The sequence below is a fragment of the Chlorocebus sabaeus genome, chromosome 8 (assembly GCF_047675955.1).
Source record: "Chlorocebus sabaeus isolate Y175 chromosome 8, mChlSab1.0.hap1, whole genome shotgun sequence".
Lineage (NCBI taxonomy): Eukaryota > Metazoa > Chordata > Mammalia > Primates > Cercopithecidae > Chlorocebus > Chlorocebus sabaeus.
The window spans coordinates 108,024,107-108,050,845 of NC_132911.1; the positions used below are offsets into that span (position 1 = coordinate 108,024,107).

At 36.7% G+C, this 26,739-nt stretch overlaps 1 protein-coding gene across 50 annotated transcripts in view; it reads left to right on the forward strand.

The window, feature by feature from the left end:
* Window positions 1–26,178, forward strand: part of RIMS2 (regulating synaptic membrane exocytosis 2) — a 765,294-nt gene extending 739,116 nt beyond the window's left edge. For all 50 annotated transcript variants that reach the window (XM_073018262.1, XM_073018263.1, XM_073018267.1 and 47 more), the window contains 5 exons: window positions 16,703–16,844; window positions 20,458–20,570; window positions 21,246–21,347; window positions 22,767–22,906; window positions 23,345–26,178. In XM_073018262.1, coding sequence (XP_072874363.1) covers window positions 16,703–16,844; window positions 20,458–20,570; window positions 21,246–21,347; window positions 22,767–22,906; window positions 23,345–23,563 — 716 coding nt within the window. In that variant the 3' untranslated portion in view covers window positions 23,564–26,178. The remainder of the gene's footprint in view (window positions 1–16,702; window positions 16,845–20,457; window positions 20,571–21,245; window positions 21,348–22,766; window positions 22,907–23,344) is intronic.
* The last annotated feature ends 561 nt before the right edge of the window (window positions 26,179–26,739 follow it).

A 26,739-nucleotide genomic window follows, 5' to 3' on the forward strand; every position in this document is an offset into this window, starting at 1 on the left:
TTCAGTGTCTATTAATAATTAACAGTATATAGTTCCACCATTCTTTTCACACTGAATATCAGTATAACCGACTGCCATCCATCGATTATATTTATACTGTTTAAAAATGTAACATGTGATAGAGACTTTTTTAAATGCAGTGATCATAGTTTTTGCACATCTTCATGAAGCCAGCCTTGGAGGCAGGACATGGATAGACAGTTATAGGCTACTGTGGATCTTTTTATAGGGGATATTATTTTTTCTAGATTATGATTATGTGTAATAAATCATTCCATAAATGAGTTCATACCATATTCAAAAATAGCACAATATTTTTGTAACAGACAAAGTGAAGCAAAAGATTTTGGAATTAAGAAAAGTAAATTGAGTAACAGTTCCACTCAATGCTTATCAAATATTACCTTTTTCATGTAAGATTCAGAATCTTTCACCACCATGTGTCCAAATAGTATCTTTAATTTGAAACTTTAGTAGACTGAGTTCTACAGAGAAAAAAAACCCTTTAATATAAAAGTAAAATTAAACCCCTATTGGCTTTCATCCTTTAACAGGTTCACTAAATTCAAAAACAGTAATGGGAACGAGTTTCCCTGTGGAGACATCTTATATATAATGACTTATAAAGGAAACCCACTAGAAAGTTGTAATAACAGCATTCCATTTCTTCCAAGGACTATGTTTTAATGTAAATGTTCTCTGCTCTTATTACATAGACCCCTATTTATCGATCAGACAAGATCATTCTGTATATTTGTTCTCTTTCATATTGAAATGTTTTTGATTGAAGAGGAAGGAGATTTACCTAATACTGTGGATATATAATATTATTTGAACAAGTAGAAAACAAACTAACACAAAAATGATAGTATAATTCTAGTTTGGAAGTATCACTCTTTAAATGAAAACAGGGTATTTACTTTAATGTAAATCATGCTTTATGCAAAGATAATTTACTAAACTCATGAGCAGAAATCCCACCAGGCCTCACATGGACCTAAACTGGGAGCCAGAAGGCTGTTGGGAACCCATGAGCATTCTTTTCCCATTTCTTGCCATTGATTCTGTCTTTGCATGGCTGCTTTTTTCTTTCTCAGCAGCTAACTCTCTCCCTTGCTGTGTTACACAGACCATGTGGCCTGTGGAAAATAGCCGCCAATGGCATCCAAGTTCACCTGTCACAGTTCCACCCACACTGCATATTACTGTCTTTCTCAGTCCCACTCCCAAATTCCCAAAGAAGAGATTCCACTTACCAAGTTTGGTCCATCCCAATGCAGCCAGAAGGCAAGGCCATGTATGTATAAATGTAGTCACCAAAAATGCATTTCTCAGGGCAACTAAGAAGGGAAGTGGTTATTGTGAGCTTTGTAGACATCACCGAAGGTGTCTGCTTTTGTCTGGGTCATCAAGAACAAAGGATTTGAAGTACCATTTTTTAAAATTTAGATTTTGTGCCAGGCGCAGTGGCTCACACCTGTAATCCCAGCACTTTGGGAGGCTGAGGTGGGCGGATCACCTGAGGTCGGGAGTTGGAGACCAGCCTGACCAACATGGAGAAATCCCGTCTCTACTAAAAATACAAAATTAGCCAGGCGTGATGGCGCATGCCTGTAATCCCAGTTACTCAGGAGGCTGAGGCAGGAGAATCGCTTGAACCTGGGAGGTGGAGGTTAGGGTAAACCGAGATCGCTCCATTGCACTCCAGCCTAGGCAACAAGAGCGAAACTCCATCTCCAAAAAAAAAAAATAGGTTTTGTTTAAATGAGACTAAAAGGAAAGGAAATTTTATTTTAGCAACTTAAAAATAAAATTATCAGCTGGGCCGGGTGGCTCACACTTGTAACCCCAGCACTTTGGGAAGCCAAGCCAGGTGGATCGCCTGAGGTCGGGAATTCGCAACCAGCATGGGCAACAATGGTGAAATCCTGTCTCTACTCAAAATACAAAAATTAGCCGGGCATGTTGGTGGGCCCCTGTAATCGCAGCTACTCAGGAGGCTAAGGCATGAGAATCGCTTGAACCAAGGAGGCGGAAGTTGCAGTGAGCCAAGATCAAGCCACTGCACTCCAGCCTGGGTGACAAAGTGAGACTGTGTCTCAAAAAAATAAAATAAAATTATCGGTTGTTCCCTTATTATTCCCGTAAACCACAGGCCAGGAAAGTAACATGCATCAGTGAAGTAGGATAGGAATAAAACGAAAGGGAAAAGACAAGAACTGAAAGTGCTGGAGAAAGCTTACCTATCTATAAAAGAAGGATGAATAGTCAGTTCCAGCTAATTGATGCCAAACTGAATGTCATCCCAAGGTTGGAAAATTTACTCTTTTTTTTTTTCCTGATGGAAAGCTATAAATCTGATTGTTTACTTAAAACTTTTGTATTTTAAAATGTTGGCACATGAATAAAAACTTTCAAACATTGTTTGGGCCAAACAAAATACACTTATTGACCAAATGTGGCCTGACATTTAAGACCAACATTTTGCAACTTCTGCCAAGGAAATGCTTCATTCCCAGCTTTTCTCAGTTCTCTTTTTTCTTTCCCATTCTCGTTGTCACCTTGGTAGTTTGGGACACGTGAGCTCATCTTTGAAGTGATCTGGTAACCCCCCAACCTGCTCGCTCGCTCTCTCTTTCTCCCTTCTGGACCAATCCAACACCACTGCTCCTGTATCAGTTCTCTTAAACACCGTCTTCATCTTAACACTACCCTTCCTTCAAAAACGTCAGTAAATTTACATCTCCTACTAAATAAAGCCTTTAGCCCGACATTCAAATTCTTTAACAATATGAGACTTTTTTTGTGTGTGTGTGTGTGTGTGTGGTTTAACATCCCCACCTCCCAAGGCTAGTAATTCTATACAACTAAGCCTTCTTGCTCTTTGTCTCCAAAGTTTTGTTCATGCCTTTCTTTCTAATCTTCCTTTACCACTGTATGTATATCCTGTCTAATTGTCCTTCAAAGCTCAGCCCATATCCCATCTACTGTATGAAGTATTCAGAAGCTATAAGAGCTTCTGTAGGCAGAGGAAAAACTGTGTGGCTGAACTGGAAATCCTGGCTCCACCTCTTCCTACTGGTATGGACTATGAAGATAATGTCTTTCAGCTTTAGTTTCCTCGTTTGTATGTAAAGTGTACATAACAATACCTATCTTGATGAATATCGTGAACTAGTATTATACTTACTATTCCCTTATAATCCCATTTCAAAATATTTTTGCCTTTTCCTGAACCTCTAAATATGTGTTATCTACTACATGAGGTATTAGCCACATGTGACTGTTTAAATTTAAATAAATTTTTAAAAATTTAAAATTTTATTCCTCAGTCCCACTAGCCACCTTTCAAGTATTCAGTAGCTACGTATGACTAGTGATTACCTTATCAGGCAGTGCAGAATTATAGAACATTTATCTCATTCACAGAAAGTTCTACTGGACAATGCAGCTCTAGAAACATTACCACTCATAAAGCACTTAGCGCATATTGCCTTGCATTGTCATTATTTGTGTACTGTCTTACCTACTAAATTTAAAAATCACATAGTTGGGAATTATGTGATCATGTATTACAAATTTGTTATCTCCCACAGTACCTTACATTCAGGAAGTACTTAACAAATATATAGTGAACAAATAAATGAACAAGTACCTGGTCGGTTTCTATGTTGTTATTGTGGAATGGAAAGAAGCTATTAGATCTGAAAGGGACCATACTGATTAGGTGATTGTTTGCATTCATGCATGTACAAGAGTACTTGAATGTTATGCATTCTTTGTGCTACACCTAGAAGTTGTGTATACTTAGCTTAATATATACTAACAACATATTTTTCTATCATGCGTTACAAAGAAACATGCATATGCAACATGTTTCCTTTCAGGTGCCCAGATGCAATCAACAGAAATCAGTTCTGGCAATTTAGGCAGAAAAGAAAGGTATTTGCTAAGGGATCCTGGATAGGTCATAGAATCTCTAGGAAGGCTGGAGATTCTGGGCTGTAGGTTAGGAGTGATGCCCAAAACCATACTGCAGGTTAATCCTGCTAAACTATCACTGCTACCTGGCACAGACATCACAGCTTGCACCATTGTCAGAACTCATGGCGAATCACTGCATGCTGCTACAGGGTAGGGTCACTTTGGGAAAATATATTCTGGCGACCACCTTCATTGGAATGAAAGCCTATGGTGTCTCTGCTTCTTTGCTTTATTAACTTCAGATTCAGAGTTTGGAAAAGTAGTGCCTCAACCATGTGCTTATGCCCAAATTGCAAAGCAGGCTGGAAAAGTGGCACCTGACGATTTCAACTTCTATAATTAAAGGATGGGATATTTTTCAAATGTAGAAAGAAGATTTAAATGCTGGTAAGCCAAAAACATTAACAAATATCCACTTTGTAATATAAAATAATTACCAATGGTAAGAAAAAAAAACTAAGCTCAATATGATTAGCTCTTTTTAATTCTTTTTAAATAAGAATTTGTCATATTGTTATTTTCCTCTTTGTTCATTGAGCATAAGCAGACAAGAACAGGGTAAAATCTATGGAAGAAATCTAAGGTAAAGAATATGGTGTACTCGATTTCAACTTTTTCTGCAGATTTGACACCCAATATCCATGCACTCTCTTGTTTTTTCATATAGAGCATAATAAATTCCTCCTCAGAAGGACAACCTTAAAATCTTACCCAGCTGTTCGAAATCTAAAATCTTTGAGCAATGTGTAGTCCTGTTATATCTAGATGTGGCTTTTCGTATTATAGTGACCTGCAAGCCTGAAAACAAGTTATCTGCCTCCGTTTTCTGACTCTGTTAAATGTAATTTAAATGTATGGTAGCCACAGAATAACTGAAAGAAAAATTCCCATTTAGAAAGGAGAGAATAGGAAACCCAAAACAATCAGTCATCTATAGGAGTTATCAATCTCACTTGGTAGGAATGGCAGAGATTGACAGTAGAGTATGTTTCATAGTTTATTCATCTGGCAACCCTGGTTCTGTTTTCAGGAAGGTGTTTCTTTGTTGTTTATTCTCTATGGCCATGAAGGTTTCTATTGAAGAGGTGGTTCCATTGCTGTCATAGCCTGCTTCTTTCTAGTACAGGTTTGGAAACTACATTGTTATCTTATGGGTTCAACAGAATTTTGTAAGGTAAGCTAGTATTTTTTTTCTATTACAGTAGTGCAGAAATTCAGTAGGTTTACAGTCTGTTTGCTTCAGATCAGTTTCAAGTGTGAGTCTCTTCAACCAAATGCCTCATTAGACACAGACTTTCAGCCTAACAACTCTGATATTTTAGTTTCTAGCCTCTGTGCTTTACTCACTTCCTTTGCTTTCAACTTAATGGCAGCCACCTTGATATCATCTGAAAAAAATGATTTGGGTGGGAAGTCAACCCCTTAGTTCAATTTGGCCAATAGGCTCTCTCCTCTTACATGGCAAGGCCTTTTATTTATGCGTAGTTTTTTTCCTGTAGATTTATTATAATTTTGTATGTTATTCAGTTTCCAAAACTATGCAGATTATAGGATCTGATTCTTTTTCAACACTGTTTATTAAACACCACTACATGTTGTATACTCTATGGCATAGGCTAATTATGATTCCAGGTTTACACCAAAGTATTCTGACCTACAGAAAGATAAGTTACCTGCCCAAAATTTGCAAATAGTCAAATAGGAACTTGAACTCATATCATCTGATTCTAAAATGGCATGTTCATCCGACCGTAAAGTATTGCCTCAAAATATCTAACTTGAGAGTTATGAAGAGTTTGGTGATATTTCACATCCATTCTTGAGACAGAAACAGGCACAGGTATCAGTGAACTGATGCATGATCAAGTACAGATCTGAAAGTTAAAAAAAAAAAAAAAAAAAAAAAAAAAGCCAAGAAGTGGGGTAGTGGATATGCAACTCTATCTAAGTAGTTTAACTGTGGATCAGAAATGGATTATTTTCTAATGGGCTTTTACTTGATCCCCCTTAGTGTAGTAATAACAACATCAGACAAGAACAAGAAAGTACCAAAAAATTACAAATGCCAAAAGAGTAACAATGACAGCTATAATTTCTAATATTTAAATGTGTTAAGAATACCAAAATGATAAGTCTTACTTTTATGGAAAAAATGTAATTATCTTACTGCAGAAGAGTCTTAAGCTTTATTTCTTCATAAGGTCTTACTTCTTATTAAAAGTCGGTATTAACAGTTACAGGAACCCATAATGGGAAACAGGTATGCCTGTCCTCTGGCTTGATACCTCTGTTTTGCAGATGAGGATCAAGACACACAAGAGGTCAAGATCCTTTTCAACTCCACATGTTGGCAAATCCTCAGTTTTTCACGATGTATTCAGTCCTGTTGACAGCTGTGGTATCGTTTGATGAAATCTCTAATTTTTGGTGTGGGTTGGTCCAAAGTGGCACGCTGAGAGATTGAAATGCATATGTGTATTATAGAGAATAACTTTCTAGCACATTTGTTTCCATTTTTATCATAAATCCATGTTACCATCATTCTCATGAAGTCAGAATTTGGCAACGAAAGTGACGTTTCCCCATTTTTCATGAGAGACCAAAAATCGTGAATGATCTGAGTCTCAACACTACCCATAAAACAATGTATTTTAAGTTTATTTGGACATACAAGGAGAACCTGAGATGAGGTTTCAAGTCACTGATTATTCTGGAATTAGAAATTTGTGTCGAAAATACTAAGTGAAGATGGAAGCCCGGCATGCTTTGAGAAACAAGCATAGGTTTTAACATTGCCAAAATTTGAATTCAAATCTCATCTATATCATTAGTCAACTGTGTGAATTGGGCACTTTCCTCATATGGAAAATGATAGTAGTCATCACTGCCATACAATCTTCTTATGAAAACTAGAGGTACGTAGATTTTATATCCAAAGCATCTACACATAGTTGTAAGTTGTGAAACAATAGCTCTTTCCCTCCCTTGTTCTAAATTGAGTAGTTGAGTTTTTTCCCAACTTTTATTTTGAAATATTTTAAATGTGAAAAAAGGAATAATATAACGAGCATCCACTACATAGACTGACAGACTTTATTGACTTTATCTTTTATCTTTGTTGCTCTCTTTTCACTCATACACACACATGCATTCACACACATACACCACATACATGTGGTATGTATTTTTGCCAAACATTTGAGCATAAGGTAAGTTGCAGACATCGTGATAAATCATTAAGTACTTTTAGCATACATCTCAAATTTTAAAAAATATATATAAACAAAATTAACCCAAAAAACTCTTTATTATCTCATATTCATTTTGTATCAATTTCTTCAGTTCAGTTGTCCCCCCAAAAAAATGTTTTTTAAAGATTTTTGTTGTTTTTCTCCTTAATCCAGGATTCAGTCAAGGTTTATTCATTGTATTTGGTTGTTATGCTTAATCTAAAACAGTACTTTCCCTTTTATTTTTCATGACATTGACTTTTGAAGAATCCAGATAAAACTGTCTTGTAGAATGTCCAACATTCTGGATTATTTTTTTTATCATTCTCTCTATTCCCTGTATTTCTGGTAAACTGGAAGTTAGACCTAGAGATGTGATTACATTAAGGTTAAATGTCATAGGTGATATAAACTTGATATAGTCCATCAATAGACACATAATGTCAAGATTTCTTACTCCTAGGCATGCTACATTTCATCACTTGGTTAAGAGGTGACTGCCAGTTTCTCTCTGTGGAAAAGATATATTTTTCCCTTTAGAATTACTAAGCAATTTCTGGAGTAATACTTTGGTACCACATGAATATTCTGTTCTCTAAAAATTATCCAATAATTTTAATATCCAATGCTGACCCTTGCCTGACTCAATTATAACACTGGGACTGAGAATTTTAATTGAATTTTTTTGAAACATAATCAAACTTATAAATACACTTAAAATGTGTATTAAGTCTGTCCTTTTACATTGTGTCATACAGTCTGGATTAATATAGTATTGATAACTTATTTTCTTTTTTTTTTAATATTATTATACTTTAAGTTCTAGGGTACATGTGCATAACATGCAGGTTTGTTACATATGTATACTTGTGCCATGTTGGTGTGCTGCACCCATCAACTTGTCAGCACCCATCAACTCGTCATTTACATCAAGTATAACTCCCAATGCAATCCCTCCCCCCTCTCCCGTCCCCGTGATAGGCCCTGGTGTGTGATGCTCCCCTTCCCGAGTCTAAGTGATCTCATTGTTCAGTTCCCACCTATGAGTGAGAACATGCGGTGTTTGGTTTTCTGTTCTTGCAATAGTTTGCTGAGAATGATGGTTTCCAGCTGCATCCATGTCCCTACAAAGGACACAAACTCATCCTTTTTTATGGCTGCATAGTATTCCATGGATGACTTATTTTCTTACATACAGCATTTTCACATATGATGTGACATTTTCTACTTTTCTATAGACAAGTATTTTCAATTTATATATTGTTTTTACCAAAAATAAGTGGATATATTAATGGATATGCGAATACTATTATGAGTCATACTGCATGTTAATTTTATATACAAAGGCAGACAAAAAGTAGTTACAAATGTAAAAGAATATCAGGAATTAGAGATATAAAAAATGTGTTTCCAAGAAGAACGTAAGGAGACATGATGACTAAATGTAATGCGGTATCCTGGATCAGAAAAAGCACTTCAGGTAAAAACTAAGGACATCAGAATAAAGTATAAACTTTAGTCAATAGTCATATATCAATATTAGTTCGGTAATTGTCACAAATTTACCATACCCATGTAAGATGTTAATAATAGGGAAAACTGGATATGGGGGTGCTAGAATTCTCTGTACTATCTTTGGCAATTTTCCTGTAAATCTTAAACTATTCTAAAATCAAATCTTTATTTAAAATTATTTTAATGTGTTTTAAATCTGAATCTGAATTTTAAGAACAATGATTAAATTTTTTTAAGCATGCTTATAAAACAAAAGCCATGAAAACAGTTACAAAATAGAATATCAAATTCAGAGTTTTTAACAGAGCTGTATTCAAAATGGCCAATTTTTAAATGATATTGAAAACAAAAAAATAGACAAATTTAAAACTTTTACAAGAAAATGTAATACTGTCTATTGTATGTATCTGTCAGAATAGGTTGTAATAACAAACAACTAAAAATATTAATGGCTTAACACAAAAAATTTATGTCTCACTCCTGCTACATGTCCATTGAGAGTCCTATGTGTGGCTGTACTCAGGCTGATGGAAGGAGACATAGTGAGTCATACATACATCAGCTGCTAAATCTTCCACCCTGAAGTTACATGGGTTAGTTTTGCTCACATTTCATTGGACAAGCAAGTTACATGACCACACCTAACTTCAGAGGTGGGAATAAGTACATGAATACATGAATAGCCCTAATATCTACCATAGTTATGACCTCTGCTTGAAGCTCACCATGCTGTAGCTATTAGATATATAACTTTTATAGTATTAAATAGTTGTGACAAAGCTTTTGAAATGAATGGATACATGTTAAAGTCTGAAACAATTTTGAGTGTCAATTGTTCATTTTTAATTTCAAGTTTATTTTAATTGTAAATGCAGAGCCTGGATTAGCCCAAACGAAATTGTTGGCTCTTTGTCTTTATTTTGTTTAGACTTTTAGAGATTTGAATTATATTTATGATAGTAGCAAGACCTGAGAAACTAAGTGTATGAGCTTTTACACGTAGTTAGAGTAATCCACGACAGTGTCCCCATATTGAGATCTTGCAGGACCAAATAGATAAATAAATCAACATCTTTCATATCTTGATATAAAATCTGCTGATGGGAGGGAAGTTATAAAATCTGCTGATGGGCACTATTTACAATAGCAAATACTTGGAACCAACCCAAATGCCTATCAATGATAGACTGAATAAAGAAAATGTGGCACATATACACCGTGGGATACTATGCAGCCATAAAAAAGAATGAGTTCATGTCCTTTGCAAGGACATGGATGAAGCTGGAAGCCATCATTCTTAGCAAACTAACACACGAACAAAAAACCAAACACCACATGTTCTCACTCATAAGTGGGAGTTGAACAATGAGAACACATGGACACAGGGAGGGGAACATCACACACTGGGGCCAGTTTGGGGGTAGGGGGCAAGGGGAGAGAGAGCATTAGGACAAATACCTAATACATGTGGGGCTTAAAACCTAGATGATGGGTTGATTAGGTGCAGCAAAGCACCATGGCACATGTATACCTATGTAACAAACCTGCATGTTCTGCACATGTATCCCAGAACTTAAAGTAAAATTTAAAAAAAAAAAAAAAATCTGCTGATAGGAGAGAAGTTATGTCTACAGAGTCTACCACAGAGGTTGATGAAGGTGCTGGAGACAATTGTTATATTTAAATTTTAGGAATTAAAGGAGCAAGGTGGAAGAGAGTAAAAGTACAATTTACAATTATTAATGATTCTTAAAGATGAAAAAGTCTTCTACCAAAGACAAACTAGCCACTCAGGACCTCAACTTTCTCACTGCTGCAATAAGGGAGTGCATAAACTACATAGATATACTGGCTACCCAAGATTACTTCCTAAAATCTGTGAGTCAATAATTTTAGAAATTCTCATTATAATGCATTTTTAATTATTTAAATGTAACACAAATGGTTTTCTAAATTATACTAACTCTGAGAAATGGTAATTATGAATAAAATGCAAAAATAGCAACTTGTTAAAGCATATAAATTGTAGTCTAAACTAAAATGTAAAGTCAGTTTTCATAATCTGCCAACTATTCTTCATCCTGTTTCCATAAATCATTTTGCATACTGACATTGAGAAAATCCTGAATCCAAAGTAAGTCTGTCTGCAGTAGATGAGACCTTGCAGGTAGGAGCAACCAGGAATGGGTTATGTGAATCCAAGATTTGAAAGGAGGTCACTGTGACATTAAGTTTGACAGTGCATTGTAAGCCCTGCCTTGGGTGGGGCTTAGAACAGTTTCCAAGTCAGTAGCAGAAAGGATCTTTTTGTTTTTGTTGTCAAGTAACTCAAAAGGTTTTCTGGTTTCCAGATATTATTAGGGGAAACTGACCCTTTGGTCTTTTGTTTAATCAAATGGCTTTACTGAGGGTGCCAGGTAAATGAGTCATCAGACTAAGCAGAGCAGAATAACAAGGACACCTCCTGTGTTCTGCTTTCTGCCTGTGATATTTTGCAGTTCAAGAATTTGATTTTTACCTGCAGGCATCTTCTCCAAATGTACTTTGGCTTAAAATACCTAATACCAAAATGAGTGATTTAAGGCCTCAACAACAACACCATCTGGGCCTTACCTGAGTATTTTTTGATGTTTCAGTGCATACACACATACATACATTATACATATATGTTTATGTATGCATGTGTATATTTATATGTATGTGTATACTTTTTAAAATGTACACTTTTTAAAATAATGGCTAAGTTTTTACAGTTTTGATGGTCCACCCCTAAGTCATAATAGGATATTTTAATAAGTCTCCTCATTTAAAAAACTTATCTACAAAGGACTCAGAACTTACTGTATTAGTTTTATATTACAGTGTAACAATTATCACAAATTTAACAACTGAAAACAACACCCATTTATTAATTCACAGTTCTGTAGGTCACAAGTCTGGCACGATTGGCTGGGTTTTCTTTCTAGAGCATCACATGGCTGAAATGAAGATGTTGCCTGGGCTGAGTTCTTGTCTGGAGGTTCTAGGGGAGAAAATCAGCTTTCAAGGCCCTTTAGGTGGTGGACAGAACCCAATTCCTTACAGTTGCAGGCCTGAAGTCCCTCTTTTCTTGCTGTCAGCCAGGCATCACTCTCAGCAGCTAAAGGCGGCTCTCACATCCTTTCCATGTGGCCCCTTCCCTCTTCAGGCAGACAGAGGTACATTGAATTTTCTTGTGTTTCACATCTCTCTGATTTCCTCTTCTGGAACCAGCCAGAGAAAGCACTCTGCTTTGAAAGAGCTAGTGTGGTTCAGTTAGGCCCATTCAGATAATCACCCTATCTTTAGGTTGACTGATTAGTAACCTTAATTACATCTGCAAAATCCCTTTTACATGTAGAGTAACATAATCATGGGTATCATCTTAGAGTTCTCCCTACCACATTTTCTTTATATAGACCTTCACCATTATATAGATTCAGTTTTTAAGTTAAATAACATGACAAATCATTTGGAACATTAAATGTGAATCGTGGTAATGAATGACATTCAAGTTAAATTAGTTTTACTGTGAATGTAGCTAAAGATTTTGTGGTGCTGAAAAATTAATTGTAAAATAAGCCTATAAATGTGTTTGATAATGGAACATTGAAAAAGACATGTATTAATGGGCTACTATAAATGTTCAGTATATTTTTGGATTTATTTGATTATGTCAGATGATAGTGACTAGCGTATCTCCTCAATGTATGGTATTAGTCATGGTCTCGGTTATGCATTAATACACAAACTCATAGACATTAGAACTCAAAGATATCAGAAATCATCTGCCCTCCTCCCCCTCCCTTTTTCATAAATGAGGAGCCAGAGACTCAGAGAGGGGATGTGACTCAGAGAGTACAATAGATAGAGCTCACAAGTTAGTGGTAGAGTCAGGCCTAGAATACTTAGTTTCAAATTCCCTATCTGGTAATAATAACAGTACAATTAACTGAAACTTTTCTATGCATCAGGCACTATCCTAAGTGCTTTAAATGTATTGTTTTCCTTAATACTCACAAAAATTCCTACCTCATTCCTAATGAGATAGGCTTATTATTGTTGTCATTTCAGTTTGAGGAAACTGAGTCACAGAGCGGGTATGTAACTTGCTTAAGTGTCACCCACCTTGTAAATGGTAGAGTGGAGACTAAAAGAGAAGCAGTTTGATGATCCCAGGACCTGACTCCTTCACTGTGCTCTGCTTTTCCCACCCCACTGAGCTGCTTCTAATAGGGCCTTCCATATGCAATTATAGCATTAGCACAGGATAATCTCCATAGACAGCTGCACAAGCTCCCCATTTAGTTATATTCTGACAATGAAGTACTGAATAGCAGAAAATTTGGAGTCTGGGAACTGTCTACAAATGCTGGTTCTGTCACTTACTATGTTGCTTCAGGGAATTATGTAAACTTCTGGGGCCCTTAGATGCTATATCTGTAAAATTGGGATTTTTAGCATCGTTATGAAGGGGATACATGTAAGAAGCAATCTGTAAACAAAAGAATTACATGCTGATCATATTATTCTTTGACAAATGGTGCTGGTTCTCATAACCCTATAATGGCAGATTTTCAAGTCGCTTTCGCTGTAATAGAGTCAGACCTTAAATTAAAAACTGTAGATCTTTGACATTGCAGAGGCTGTGTTCTGAGATATTTCAGAATCTCATTTCCTTTCTAAGTCATATGTTTCTTGTACATATCCTCATTCCACATGCTCAAATTTCACTGAAGTTTTATGTCTCACTTGATGGCAATTTTTTCACAAGGGCACTGTTCACAGGAAATGAACATTAAAGCTACATGGAGAGACACACTTGCACAAAATTGTATTACTTCCTGCTTGGGGTGTGTGTTTGTTTGTTTTTGAGACAGAGTCTTGCTCTGTCACCCAGGCTGGAGTGCAATGGTGCAATTTCAGCTCACTGCAAACTCTGCCTCCTGAGTTCAAGTGATTCTCCAGTCTCAGCCTCCCAAGTAGCTGGGATTACAGGTATGAGCCACCACACCCAGCTAATTTTTGTGTTTTTAGTAGAGACAGAGTTTCACCATGTTGGTCAGGCTGGTCTCAAGTGATCCACCTGCCTCAGCCTCCCAAAGTGCTGGGATTACAGGTGTGAACCATCATGCCCAGCTTACTTTTTGATATAGTTATTTGAGGACTGCTCAAATGAAATCATAAATATTAACTTCGTGAATATCAGGATGTACTCTGCATTCTCATTCTTTCATTTCTCCTTAACATTCTCCCTCATTTTTTAAAACATATATGTGCAGTTTTGGGGTGGGGTTGGGGGCTTGGTTGTTGTTTTGTTTTTTCCTACACCATTTGAAAGTAAATTGCAGAATATATAACATTTCAGGTCTAAATACTTTAGCATGTATCTCCTAATAAGAAAATTATTTATAATACATGTCATTATTCACCTTAAAAAATAACAGTTTTCTAATATCTAATGTCAAATGCATATTCAAATTTACTTTTATACTGTTTTGCATATAGAATTTCTTGTTTTGCTTTCCCAAACAAGAAGTTCGAGTACACTCATAGCATTTGATGGTTAAATTTCTTTGATATATTTTAATCCAGAATAATTCCCTTACCTTATTTCTTTGTTTGTTTTCATTATTCTTTTAATAGACTAGGTCAACTCTCTTGAATAGTAGTCCATGTTCTGGATTTCTCTGATTGTTTTGTGTATGTGTGTCTATCATATATCTTGTTACTCTATCACCTGTTTTTGAAAACTTGAAGTTGGCTCCAAAGATCTGATTAGAAACAGGTTGCATGTTTTTGTCCAGAACAACTTGACAAGTGATACTGTGTATCTTATATCCAGAGGTGCATATTATTGTCCCCTCTTAGTGCCACTAAGTTTGATCACTTGATTAAGATGGTGGCAGCTGGTCTCCCAGTGTTAAAGTACTTTTTTTTTTCCTTTAACAATTAGAATAATTTATGGAACAATTATTTGGCTCATATGAGTATCCTTTCTACAACCTTTCATCTAATAGTGTTAGCCTCCCTTGATGATCCTTACTTATATCATTTATTCCAATGGAGGTTGCAAATTGGTAATTTTTAAATTGTATTCCTTTTACATTTACTAATATTCTGCTGTAAAGAAGATCTTTCCCTCATTAGTAGGGGATGTTTTGTATCTTGTTACAGTTCATATCAGTACAACATGTTTACCATCAGTTATTAAAATATCAGCCTTAGATTGTGGAACTGAGTTACAGATCAGTCATAATTTATATTTCATATATACTCTTTAAAGCATTTTGGTGTACATTAATGTTGAAAGTAGAGAATGGATGAAATTTAAAGCAGCATTTCAAAATGGTAATTACTTGTAAGAGACTTGGTGAAAAGAGATTTCGACAAATCACTGGCAATATCAGCAAATATTTATAGACCTAAAAATAACTTACTGCCGGGTGCAGTGGCTCACGCCTGTAATCCCAGCACTTTGGGAGACTGAGGCGGGCAGATCACAAGGTCAGGAGTTCAAGACCAGCCTGGCCAACGTAGTGAAACCCTGTCTGTACTAAAAATACAAAAAATTAGAAGGGCATGATGATGGGCACCTGTAATCCCAGCTACTCAGGAGGCTGAGGCAGGAGAATCACTTGAACCCGGGAGGCAGAGGTTGCAGTGAGCAGAGATCACGCCACTGCATTTCAGCCTGGGCAACAGTGCAAGACTCTGTCTCAAAAAAAAAAAAAAAAGTTATTAATACCAGGCACTAAAAGAGCTAACTGTATGGTCATATCCCAAAAAGCTATCAATATTCACAGTGTGGATAAATATTTAAGCCTGACAAGAAGTAATCGAGTACAAATCATTTGTATTATCACCCTCTTGCTCAAGCTTTGGTAGCCTCTCAACTTCGCATCTCAACACTCATAGCTTTTGTAATTTGGGCTCAATTTTTTTGTGGAACCCACTCCCCCATTACTTTACATGTGCTTTGGTCATTGCACCTCCCTTAAATGCACGTGGCTATCCCTATCTTTGCACCTTTGCCCATGCCGTTTCCCTTGCTTACGAAGCTCTCTTCTCACCTCTCGTTAAGTCCCAATCTACCTATTTTTCATGCCCAGCTCAAATCCCACACCCTCTATGACACACCTTCTTCCCTGACCTCTCCAGATAGTACTTCCTATCTGTGTCACATCTGTAGTACTTGACTCAGTTTCCTGTTTGCTCTTCTAATTGGTTTCTATTAGTAAATCACATCACCAAGCTATTAAAGATCCTTGAGGACGTGACTGTCCATGAACAAAAATTAAACATCTCTTTTCACATTATTTTGGTGGGTTTTTGCATTCCCCTTGGAGTATCTTTCTGAAAGTTACCAAGAGATGTGAAACTGTTGGCAAACTAGGCTCTCTCCTTTGTGTAGATTCTTTTTCCTTCTAATATCTATCACCCTACAAAAACAGACTTTCCTGTAAAAGTTAAGACTGGAATTTGAGGATTACTCACCATCTGTTTCTTTGTAAATTGTGTGAAGGCCTGGTTCTTTTACTATGATTAAAAGAAAGGGGAAAATATGGTGGGCAGAAATTAATCTGGCATTTAAATATTACAATGAAAACAAAAGATAGGCATAAATTAACCTGGCATTTAAGTATTACAATGGAAATAAAGCTTTTTTTTTTTTGCTTATGTTGAATCTTTTTGTTACATTAACAATTTGAACACTGTTTTAAATGGAAATAAAACAATGGTGTTTTGTGCTTACAGATTTTTTAGAAAATCTTCGTCCCACTCAACATGACATTGTTTAAAATTGTTTTAAATACCTTTTATTTCTGTCTCCTTAATAAGAGCACTTTGTATTTACACAGTTCTTTGCATCTGATGATCTCAGAGCCTTGGCTGATATTTCTTACCAGATAGTGATGACAAAGCTGTTACACTTTTTGTTTCTATCTCTGCAGAAGCAGGAGGTAAAAAACTAAGGAGCACTGTCCAAAGAAGTACAGAAACAGGCCTGGCCGTGGAGATGAGGAACTGGATGACTCGACAAGCAAGCCGAGAGTCTACAGACGGCAGCATGAACAGCTACAGCTCAGAAGGAAAGTGAGTGAGGCTGCATATGATGTGTGTCTCCTCCGTGCCTCACCTATCTCACTCTCTGTGCTTCCACAGAGACTTTCTAACTCTCATGCTCTTCAGAACCACTTGAATTTTCACTGGTTAATTTCCTGTGAAGAGAACTTTGCTCACCTGCCACTGAGCAATGTGACGTATCTGGCTTTTTATATCAAGTGAAATAGATTTAAGAATAAAGTGTTTTGCCTTAATGGCAAGTTGCTAAAATGTAACTCTTACAATGCAATGCAAATACAGTATTTTGCCCTAGCTTGAAATAATATATAAAAGCCCGAAAATAATAAGCATGCATGCCATACCATGTGAACAATGCTAGTTTTAAGAATCTCTATCCTGAGAATGATTGCTAAAAAATATGGAATGCTGGTGTATACTTAGTTCCATGTTGTAACAAACAACTATAATTATTTAATTATATTAAATATAACAGCCAAAAAGAAATGCCACCAAAAAAGTTGGGGAGCCTTTTACATGGTTATCATGTAGCTTTCCTTTGAATCAACTGTCTCAGATATTTTTAAAGCATTTGTAGCTTGTGTAGTTCTGTCACCAACAAATTAATAGTACTTAGCAACTAAAGATCTGGAAGTGGGGCTGTAAAGGACATTAATAAAAGAAAATGGGGTTTACTGGCCTCACTGTCATCACCATGGAAGTATTAGATGTTTAGATAACCTGTGTGTGGCCAGTTTACAGATGTGAGGCCATAGGAGCTGTTGGCACAGCATGAATGGTATGTCTCAGGATAATTTGTCTAGCATGATAACATAAATACAAGAGATATAAATGGTTTCTATACATTCGTAAGTAGGCTTATACGGGATACTTATAGAAACAGACTAAAACATTTGTATTAACTGAATATTTGAGAGTTGAGGTCGGGGGGAGAAATAGATTCGCTATTCATTAAAGAAGTCTAAAAAGAGAGGGAAAATCAACTGAAAAGTAAACGTGCACTGAGCACTAATCATTGCAAAGAACTACATTAGATACTGTTAGGGATATAAAAATGTTTACACTATAGCCCTTGCTCCAGATGTTTATAGTCTTATTGGAAAAAGAAGATGAATACCCATAAATTCGTTCAACAAATATTACCATACCTTCCAGTGGGCCAGTCACTGTGCTGTACATTGGAGATACAAGTCATAGTGGGGAGGGAGTAAATCTCCATGGCTAAGATCATGGGGTTTGCAGTCATATAGACCTGGTTCTCTCAACTGGGTCTTTTCTTTTCTTTTGTTTCCTTTTCCCTTTCCTTTCCTTTCCTTCTGTAGAACTTACAATATTCCAGGCTTGGTTCTAGGTGCTAGAGATACAGCAGTGAACAAAGCAGACGCCACCCCCCACAAAATAAAATACTCTCCTCACATTGACACTCTAATAGAGAAGACAAACAACAAGAAAAATTGTTAAAATGTGTATAAAAGAAAAACTAGTAAAATATATAGTAGATTAGATAGCATACGTGCTAAGGAGAAAAATACAGCAAGGAAGAAAGATGATCAAGAGGTTGGAGGTAAGATTTGACACAGGATAGATGGGGAAAGGGGAAAGGAGATATTAGAATGAAGATCTGAAGGAATTTAGTGAGCAGAGGGATATCTGAAGGAAGAACATTCTAGGATGAAGATTGCTTCAGAAGCCCTGAGGCAGGAGCTGGCCTAGTGTCAGCAGTGAGGAGGGCAGCACTGGGGAGGAAGGGTGAGAGCAGTAACGGACGAGAAATTAGGGCATGTGGCAGGGGTGAGGACAGCTTATATAGACTTAAGTAAGACTCTGCTCTTACTGAGTGGGGTGAGAAGATGTTGGATGGTTTTGAGCAGAGGAGTGACAGGATCTGACTTCTGTTTTTGGCAGATCAGTCTGAATGCTGAGGGGGCAAGGGGCCAGGACAGCAAGGGCAGCAACAGGGAGAGCATTCACAAGGCTACTACAGGAATACGGAAGCTAGGGAATGGTGGCTTGGACCAGAGTGTAGCGTTAGTGAGGTCAGATTCTGAATGTATTTTGACAGTAGAACAAGTAAGATTTATTGGTGCATTTGATGTGGGTAATGAGAGAAAAGATAGTATATTTGTTTGCCAAGGCTGCCATAATAAAATATGCAGGCTGGGTGGCTTAAACAACAGGAATTTATTTTCTCACAGATCAGTAGGCTAGAAGTCCAAGATTAAGGTGTCCGCAGGTTTGAGTTCTCCTGAGGCTTTTCTCCTTGGCTTGCAGATGGCCACCTTCTTGTGATGTCTTCTCACAGCTTTTTCTCTGTGTGTACCTACTCCTGGTGTCTCTTCCTCTTCTTACAAGGACATGGATCATATTGGATTAGGGCTCCATGCTAATGGCCTCATTTAACCTTCTCTCTTTAAAGGCCTTATGGCCAAATACAGACATATTAAGGGTTAGGGCTTCAACATAAGAAATTTGGGGTGACATCATTCAGTCCATGACAGAGAGGAAGGAAGACAGATGGCTCCAAGGTTGAGCAGTTGGAAGAATGAAGAATGAAGTTACCATTTATCAAGATGGGAATCTTTTGGCAAGACCAGAGTTTGGATTTTTTGTTTGTGTGTTTGCAGTGGGGGAACAAAAGCATGAGGAGAGTCAGTTTTAAACAATTTGACTTTCAGGTGCCTATTACATATCCAAGCAGATGTGTAGACTAAGCAGTTGGAACATAGGTCTGTGGCCCAAGGGAGAGATCCAGGCTGGAGATGTCAATCTAGGCAATAGCAGCATAGATGGCATTTAAAACCATGAGACTGGATGAGATTATCAAGGGAATTCAGACATAGAAAAAAGATAAGAGGTCAAAGGATCGAGCTCCAGTGTTTAGTGGCAGAACTAGCACAAGAGGTTAAGGCTGAATCGCAGAAGGGAAAAAAGGGAAACCAGGAGACTAGAGTGTGCAGAAAGCAGTGGGAGACAGTGCTTCAAGGAAGAAGGGGCAAGGTCAATTGTGTCAAATGATCAGAAAATTTTAGTGGAGTGGCAACAATGAAAACATGATTAGACTTTCAAGAGGGAATGAGAGGAAAGAAATCGAAGACAGCACATAGAGACAATTATTTCAAGGAGAGAAATGGGGTAGTAATTGGAGAGGGAAATGGGGTCAGGAAAGGGATTTTTTTATATGGTGGAAGAAATAACAGCATATTTGTATGCAGATGGGAATGATCCAGAAACATTTCTTCATGTATGAAATAGGAGAAATAATAGAACGTATCATAGTGCAGCTAAGAGGATTAAATATGATAAAGCCTGTGATGGAGTAAGTGCTCAATATGTGCTGAGTGTTACTCATAGAAATCACAGTCTGCCCTTGCGACCAAGGAAGAGAAAGGCTCACCAGCAGAAGCCTACAGTGCAGTGTGACAGGTGCTTCTGGTGTCATGCGTGGGCTGCTGAGAATAAGAAGGAAGAGCCCTGGGAGGTGGAGCGGGGTGTTTGGATCCAGTAAATATAAGTGGCAAAATAATAGGACTAGTTTTGCCACAATAACGACGCTAGAATGAAACCAAGCTTACTTAAAAACAAATAAGGATTGGGGATTTAATCTCATATGTTATTTTGCTTTCAGTCTGATTTTCCCTGGTGTTCGCTTGGCCTCTGATAGCCAATTCAGCGATTTCCTGGATGGCCTTGGCCCTGCTCAGCTGGTGGGACGCCAGACTCTGGCAACACCTGCAATGGGTAAGGATTTCTGTCACATGATTTCACTATTTTGTTTTAGATTATTGAAAATGAAATTCTCTAAATTTCATAGAATCTTCTCTCTCTCTCTCTCTCTCTCTCAATCCCTCTTTTTTTTTTTTTTTTTTTTTTTGACAGAGTTTCACTCTGTTGCCCAGGCTGAAGTGCAGTGGCATGATTATGGTTCACTGCAGCCTTGACCACCTTGGCTCAAGAAATCCTCCCACCTCATCTTCCCAAGTAGCTGGGACTACAGGCACACGCCACCATACTCAGCAAATACTTTGACTGTTTTTTTTGCAGAGACAGGACTTCACTGTGCTGACCAAGCTGGTCTCAAACTCCTGGCCTCAAGCAATCCTTCTGCCTCCACCTCCCAAAGTGCTGGGATTACAGGCATGAGCCACTGGGCTCAGCCCAATAGAATCTGTAACAATATTATCAACAGGAATCAAGACCTTAGATTTTAGCAATAAAAAATATTTAACCATTATTTCTCTTTTAATTTTAATGCTTTTTAAAGGAAGATATTATTGATAGAATTTTAAGTATATTTGAATTTAAGAAAATATATGGGAAATGATGAAATGATGTTAAACCAAGGTCTTTGACTCAAGTATTTTCCTTAGTGCATTTGTATATTAAAGCATATTTGTTTCTTCCTCCTTCCATTAGGTGATATTCAGGTAGGAATGATGGACAAAAAGGGACAGTTGGAGGTAGAAATCATCCGGGCCCGTGGCCTTGTTGTAAAACCAGGTTCGAAGACACTGCCAGGTAAAAACAAAAGAGATTTTTCTATTATCGTCCATAATCCATATTGTTTCAAATTAGAGACCTTTTGATTAGTTTAGACCTTTGATTTAGTTAATCAAGGTTATTAATGGATAGTCCATTATGACTGGTTTGGGGCTGGAGTCATTTGTGTGTTTATCCTGAATGAGTGTTCAATGAGGATGATCCAGTGGGGATAATGTAAGTTGTTAAATAAGTGCATACATAGTAGAAACCACTGCAAAATAAAAACCATCCCACTTAGAAAATTCATTTTGTCACACCATGTACACAAGGAGTTCTTTTTTCTTATTAGCTAGTCTTTTGTGTTATTCTTCAGTTTCTCTAGAGCTTCAAAATTCTCCTCAGGAATCCGTAAGGCTCTGGAATTAGAATAAAAATAGATACAGGCTCCAAAAGTACCATAAGCTATGTATGCTGGATATTCTAATTATAAGACTTTTACTTCCTATAATCTGAGGAAAGAAAGGCACTATTATAACTTCTTATGCTACATATTTCATACTGAAATGTCATTATAATCTAAGGCGCTTGAAGCCATGGAAGGTGCCACAGTGCTCCAAATACATTGTGTAGAGATTGTTTGATAAGATGGATAAAACAATTCCTGAGGATTCTGAAACTTGATTTCTAGCCTCAGCATCTCTACTGATTGACTTGTAATTTTGACTCCTAACTTTTCTATTTCTAGCTAAGGCATCTCTACTGATTGACTTGTAACTTTGACTCAACTTTTCTATCTTTGCAGAAAGTTTTAATTATATAATCTATTGTATAACCTTGCACTGGTGATTAAGACAGTTGTGTTTATATGTCTTAGAGCTAGTCAACTCATTCTGCTATAAAGAATATCATGATTTGTACATGCATAAAAAATGGTTTTTAAGAAGTGTCTGTTGGATAAATTTTAAGTCATAGATTTTCTAATTAGTTGCCTCTTAGCTAATTTGATCAATATCACATGAAATTCCACTACTGTTATACCCACACCACCACCAATAAATAAGTACTTTTGAGTGATAATCACTATTTGTGGGGATGAGTGAATGAAACAATATAGCTTCAAGCATGTTAAATAGATTTAAGTATTGATAAATTAAAGACTGAGTAGGACATCTCTCAGGACTGGAAGCATTTCACTTTATTTAATGCAGTGTGTAAACCTGTATAACCAGTTGATGAAAATAATAAACTCAGATGCTAAGTTAACATCCCCTAAAACTCTCTGAAAGACACAGTTATCCACTGTTTATCTAGTGATTTTGACAGAATGCGGCTAGGCCAGTGGCATGATTGCTAGCTCTTTCAGCCAAAGATTAAACTGTGGTAAATGTCACTGTGAGTTGGCCATTTCATGTCCATAGTTTATCGCTTATTCTCCTCTATCTTTTCTTTCCCAAGCACCATATGTAAAGGTGTATCTATTAGATAACGGAGTCTGCATAGCCAAGAAGAAAACAAAAGTGGCAAGAAAAACGCTGGAACCCCTTTACCAGCAACTATTATCTTTCGAAGAGAGTCCACAAGGAAAAGTTTTACAGGTATCTACCTAATTGTTTATCCCTTACCTAAGAAAGTATTTTTCATGGAGTCAGACGTTATACCTCAAATCTTTTCTGTTGTATTCTTTTATGTTCCTCACAACTGAAATTCTTTGGAAACTTTTCAAAGCAGTGACCAGTGCTGTAAAGCAATATACGTTGTCATTTTCTTTAAAGTGATTTATAGACATGCAAATCCCCACCACACATAAATTCCAGTCTCTCTGGATTTCTTATGACCTTAATGCTTCAGTACAATTTCCCCAATGTACCTTTAGATTCCACTAGTTAAAGACAACTATTTCATTATACAGATTTTAACTTGATATTTGATGTCAGAAAATTAACTGAATGTACTTTAGTATTTTAATATATTTTACAACTTTTTCTACTTACACAGTTACACTGACATCACTCTACTTTTTATTTTGCCAACAGATCATCGTTTGGGGAGACTATGGCCGCATGGATCACAAATCTTTTATGGGAGTGGCCCAGATACTTTTAGATGAACTAGAGCTATCCAATATGGTGATCGGATGGTTCAAACTTTTCCCTCCTTCCTCCCTAGTAGATCCAACCTTGGCCCCTCTGACAAGAAGAGCTTCCCAATCATCTCTGGAAAGTTCGACTGGACCTTCTTACTCTCGTTCATAGCAGCTGTAAAACTGTTGTCACAGCAACCAGCGTTACAAAAAAAAACAAAAAACAAAAAAAAACAAAAAAAAAAAACAAATCACAGGTTGCAAACCCTGGTAACACTGCATGCTTAATGTTGTGTCTTCTGAGCCTGTTTCTAGGGATACAAAGCGATCCTGTGTTCTCAGAGGAAGTTGCACACATTGTGCCCTAAAGAAGGCCCTCAGGTGAAAGAGCAGAGCTGTGAAGAACTATCAGGTTTGGAATTCAATGACATTCAAGTTCTGGTCCAATCTGAAGCCATGGATTAATCTCAAAGAATCAGTCAGTTTCATGCAACAGAAGCCCTTTTCAATGGCACCTTTATATTTTTATCATTCCTTTTTCTTCATTTATCTAACCCCAAAGCCCTGATATGCCACAGAAATGGAGCTATACAGCCATGAAGCCGTGTTACAGGTCGAGGAGTGAAATCCTAGGAAGCATCAGGTGAAAAGTAGGAGACCAAAGAAGTGGTCAGGAACAATCATAAGCCCTCCTCTGGCCGGGGATCAGAGCAGTGTGTCCAGCAGGAAGAGTGGCAGACTCTGTAGCTCCACAGGCACGTCCTTTACTAATGCCAAGATGTGTTGGACTCTGAAAAGCAAAATTCTGTGGCTACGCTGTACTGAATGAAATTAAAGAAACTTTTTTTGCATGGACACAGATTAGCTGAATACTTAAATTATTTTCTTGGGGCTGCAACTTGCAAAAAATAAAAATAAAAATCAGCCATTTTCAACAGTTTATATTATTTTTAAAAATAAATTTCACTAGTGCATGGTTTTAAAAAGGAGAGAGAATGCAACAGGGTGATACAAAGATACACCATGTTTATTCTTTAATCATAGTCTGTGTTTTGGCAGACATTACAAATGGAAATACTTTCTAGAAGATATTTAAAATTCTCTTTATGTGACAAATAAGTATAATATATTCAATTTATCTCCATGTTAAACATACAAATCTTACGAAGTTCAATATGTGCAAATTTTTCACATCTTTCTCCTCTCACTTTTCCTCTTCTCCCTCTTTTAATCTTTTCTTTATCCCTGCCAGAGTGAACCTTATACTAAAAAATTACAAGTTTTGATCTGATCCTCTCTTATACCCCATGTTTGATTCAGAGCTGTAGATGCCTCTGAATTTGCGAATTTCTCAAGGGAAAAATAATTTTAAGATTTCAAGCATGTTGAAAAGGATTTTGCAACATGACTTGGGAGTACATTAAAGTAAGTCAGCATGTATTTGAAAAAGAAGATATTTGAACTTTTGCAGTTTATTGTACAGTGCATGGTATTTTTTTTCACCTTTAAAATTCAGTTTACAGGAAAATTCTAAAATCATGTTGCCACTGTGATGTCCAATAAATTTGTTTTTAGCACCAGCATTATTCATACAGGGATTAAAGTATTATTTGTAGAAGGTCTTAGGTTTTGTTTGTTTTTTAATCAGTTAAAGCAATTTCTTTAGTCAGTTTCCATTTACTATGTGAATAGAAACACTGCTAAAAATTGGGAGCCCTGAAACACAGGGCTGTTTATTCATTCATTTTTCTGTAGTAAAATTCAACTTTTCACAAATTATATTTCTAAAGAAATATAGCAAATATAAATCTGCAACAATTTTAAAGCTCCAATTTTTTGGTGACTCAAAGAAAGTCAGTATGCCTATTAATAGTTATTTGATGCCATCACCAAAAGTCTATGTGAAAATCTCCTAAAGTCAAAACCCCTGCCTTTGGTTTTACAGACAGTTACTACCATTGGGTGGTGCTACAAGGTCAAATTTCTCCTAAGTTCCCCTATTTAGAGGAAAAGTCACTGGTTATTGTAATAAACCACCCATGGTTCTTTATGTACAATTTGATAACACATTATTATAGCTTGATTTTAATTCTTTGCTTTAATTTTTGAAATCCACATCTCATTTGTTTAAATTAAGGCCATGCACAAATTTTTTTTTAGTTTAGTGCTGACCATTAAAAACTATCATGCTTGATACGGTGCAAAAGTTAAAATGAGTATCACTAAAAATGCCTTCTCTTTATGTGGTGCAATATGAAATACACCAAGACTGTGTCTTGACATTCTGATGGACCCAGGTAAAGTTGTTAAAAGAATGAATAAAACTTTATTAAAATAATTTAGACACCTGTGTACCAGCAACAATTGATTTAATAGACCTAGAGTGTCTATACCATCCCTTAGAATAAAGGTTTATGATTTTCCTGATACTAAGATGCAGTCACATAATCTTTTGTGCATATTCCTATATAAATTGTTTCTAATTTTAATAAGAAGGACATGACTGTATGGAATATTTGTACATACTTGTCATTATGCAGTATTTATTTAAAAGTTGGTGTTTTTTTTTAATTTTCACATCTGCACCTCGACTTGTGGTTTAGTCATGTAACTAGCACTATGCCAGTGACCGTTGTTGCCCTGTACATAGTATGTTTGAAAAGTAAAGGGAATTCCAGTTGGAAAAAAAGGGCAGATTAGTCCTGTAATGAACACCAACTAATGTAAATCAAATTCATTCTGGTGATGGTATTTAACACTTTAAATAAAACATTTTCTTTACAGACATCTGCAGTGCTTTCTCTGACTTTTCTCCCCACATAGCCCTGAGCCTGCTACAGCTCGTTCCCTGAACTCATGTATCATTTAAAGAATGAAATCACCGTCTCCTACTTCTCAATAACATAAGTAGACTGCTGGTCTTAGCAATAGCCCTCAGTAGAGCACTTCTTCAAAATGCCAAAAGATTTCTGCTCACACTATTAAAAGTTGCTGTATTTTAAAAAGTTGTTATTTTGGATTGAGTTGCTTTCTGATTAAATGACTCAGCAACTCACAGATTTTATGAGTGAAATTTTTAAGTTAGTCATGGCCTTCACTGACAGCAGAGTCACAAATACTCAGGCACAGGCTCTGCTAGCCCCTGGGTGAAGATGGCGAAGGCATAGCTGGTTTTATGCGTATGTGTTTCTGCTAAAGTTTCAGTTTTGCTTTGTGGGGAGTGGAGGGTGTGTTTTCGGGGTAGGGAGACGTGGTAACCTGACATAAAACAACCTGTCCAGAGACTGGCTTCTATGTGTGGATATGAATGGGTGACAGGATTTCTCCATATCCTTCTGGGGCAGTTCC